Raw genomic sequence first — 1,979 nt, forward strand, 5'->3', positions numbered from 1 at the left:
AACTCTTTCCCTGTCTCATGTCAATAGGCGTTTGCTCAAATGCCGGATTTAAATGTTTGGTACGGTCCTGATTCTTACATGGGAGCAAATATTGTAAAGCTATTCCAGCAGATGACAGTGATGACTGATGAAGAAATCGCCAAGATTCACCCTAAGCACAGCTTAAGTACCATAAAATCATTGCTGCCGCGTCTTCACTATTTCCAGGTAACTTTTGGCTTTTGTTGTTTGTGGCAGTACTCAAGTGTCAAAAGAAGGTTCGCTTATATGATTGTGTTTTCAGGAAGGAACATGTATTGTACATCATCTTTTCGGTCACGAGGTAGTGGAGAGATTAAAGTACATGTATTGTGACGCCTTTCTTACTGCTCACCTCGAGGTTCCAGGTGAAATGTTTTCACTAGCAATGGAAGCAAAGAAAAGAGATATGGGTGTTGTTGGATCCACACAAAACATACTAGACTTCATCAAGCAGAAGGTTCAGGAAGCAGTGGACCGTAATGTGGATGACCACCTACAGTTTGTTCTTGGAACAGAGTCAGGAATGGTTACAGCTATTGTCGCGGTGATCAGGAGTTTGCTACGTTCTTCTGCTAATTCGAAAGTGAAGGTTGAAGTAGTGTTTCCTGTATCATCAGACTCGATGACAAAAACAACTTCAGATAGTTCAAACTCCACTAAAGTTGGTGATGTGGCATTACCGGTTGTACCGGGAGTAGCAGGCGGTGAAGGCTGCTCTATTCATGGTGGATGTGCGTCATGTCCATATATGAAGGTCAGTTCTTGCTTTATCATCAATTTGTTCAATATGGATATGAATCTCTTTACTCCACTAAATACAAAGCTTTTTGTGATAATGCAGATGAACTCGCTTAGCTCTCTCTTGAAAGTTTGCCACAATCTACCTGATGTGGAAAACATATTCGGGGGATTCATAGCAGAGCGATTCAAAAAACAAACTCCTCAAGGAAAACTCATCGCAGATGTCGGGTGTGAGCCTATACTTCACATGAGGCACTTCCAAGTGAGTTATCAAATATGTTTCATCTCTTATAAACTTTTGCAGTAATGTGATTATAGTCCTGAATCTATATCCCGCTTTTGCAGGCGAATAAGGAGCTACCAGAGAAGCTTGTTCATCAGGTATTAAGTTGGGAGGGCAAGAGATGACTTGCCTATATGAACAAATTTGGAGAGTTTATTAGTTATCAACAAAGAAAATAATGATCACAAAGAGATACACTACATTTATATACACAGAAGAGGCGTGTGGATATATTAGAGAGGCTTATTAGGAGCTTATTGATGTATTATTATTGTTTGGGAGGCTCTTTGCAATGAGCTTAAAATGTGGCATTGTAACAAACTTGAAACGTTTTCTATCATTTCTGTTGTAAACGTGTTTTTACGTAAGTTGGTGATGCAAGGGTCTCCTTTAACATGGATCTAATAACCAATACAGCAATTAATGGACTGCTGTATTATATAACATGCATGTGGACATCGGAGTCGGAGAAGAAGTTCCAAAAGTAGACACTATGCATGGACAAGGAAGAAAGGATTTATGTGCTTGAAACCAAACCTCTTCGTGTCCTCCATGATGATCTTGTTGGACTTCGGAACATTTGTGGAAGCTTTTGCCAAAACTGATTAGGCATCATCAAAACTACTCATGATGGAAAAAGTCCCATCCGGTTGGTAGAGAATTACCACCTCCAAAAGCCATACAAGTGTAGCATTTGAGTGAAGCAAAAGCTCTTCAACATAATAACAACTTGTGTGACAACTAAATAAATCATTTAAAAGACGTTTACTGTTTGTATCAACACTTTGAAATATGAAACTTCCCTTACTAATAAATCTGTTAGAGACAAGATAACATGTCACTTGATCCAAATTTTTTCAATTTGGGACATTTTTAAGAATATACTAAATTTTAAAAGAAATTTGAAAATTACATTTAACTTTATAGTTATTTG

General features: G+C 38.2%; 1 protein-coding gene across 1 annotated transcript in view; it reads left to right on the plus strand.

Moving 5' to 3' along the window:
- The window catches only part of LOC104724855 (quinolinate synthase, chloroplastic-like), a 3,415-nt gene extending 1,994 nt beyond the window's left edge, over positions 1–1,421 (plus strand). Inside the window, exons 4-7 of the mRNA XM_010443416.2 lie at positions 28–207; positions 284–775; positions 863–1,024; positions 1,108–1,421. Of these exons, the coding sequence (XP_010441718.1) occupies positions 28–207; positions 284–775; positions 863–1,024; positions 1,108–1,170 (897 nt within the window). The 3' untranslated portion in view covers positions 1,171–1,421. The remainder of the gene's footprint in view (positions 1–27; positions 208–283; positions 776–862; positions 1,025–1,107) is intronic.

Source organism: Camelina sativa, chromosome 2 (genome assembly GCF_000633955.1).
Source record: "Camelina sativa cultivar DH55 chromosome 2, Cs, whole genome shotgun sequence".
Classification (NCBI taxonomy): Eukaryota; Viridiplantae; Streptophyta; class Magnoliopsida; order Brassicales; family Brassicaceae; genus Camelina; species Camelina sativa.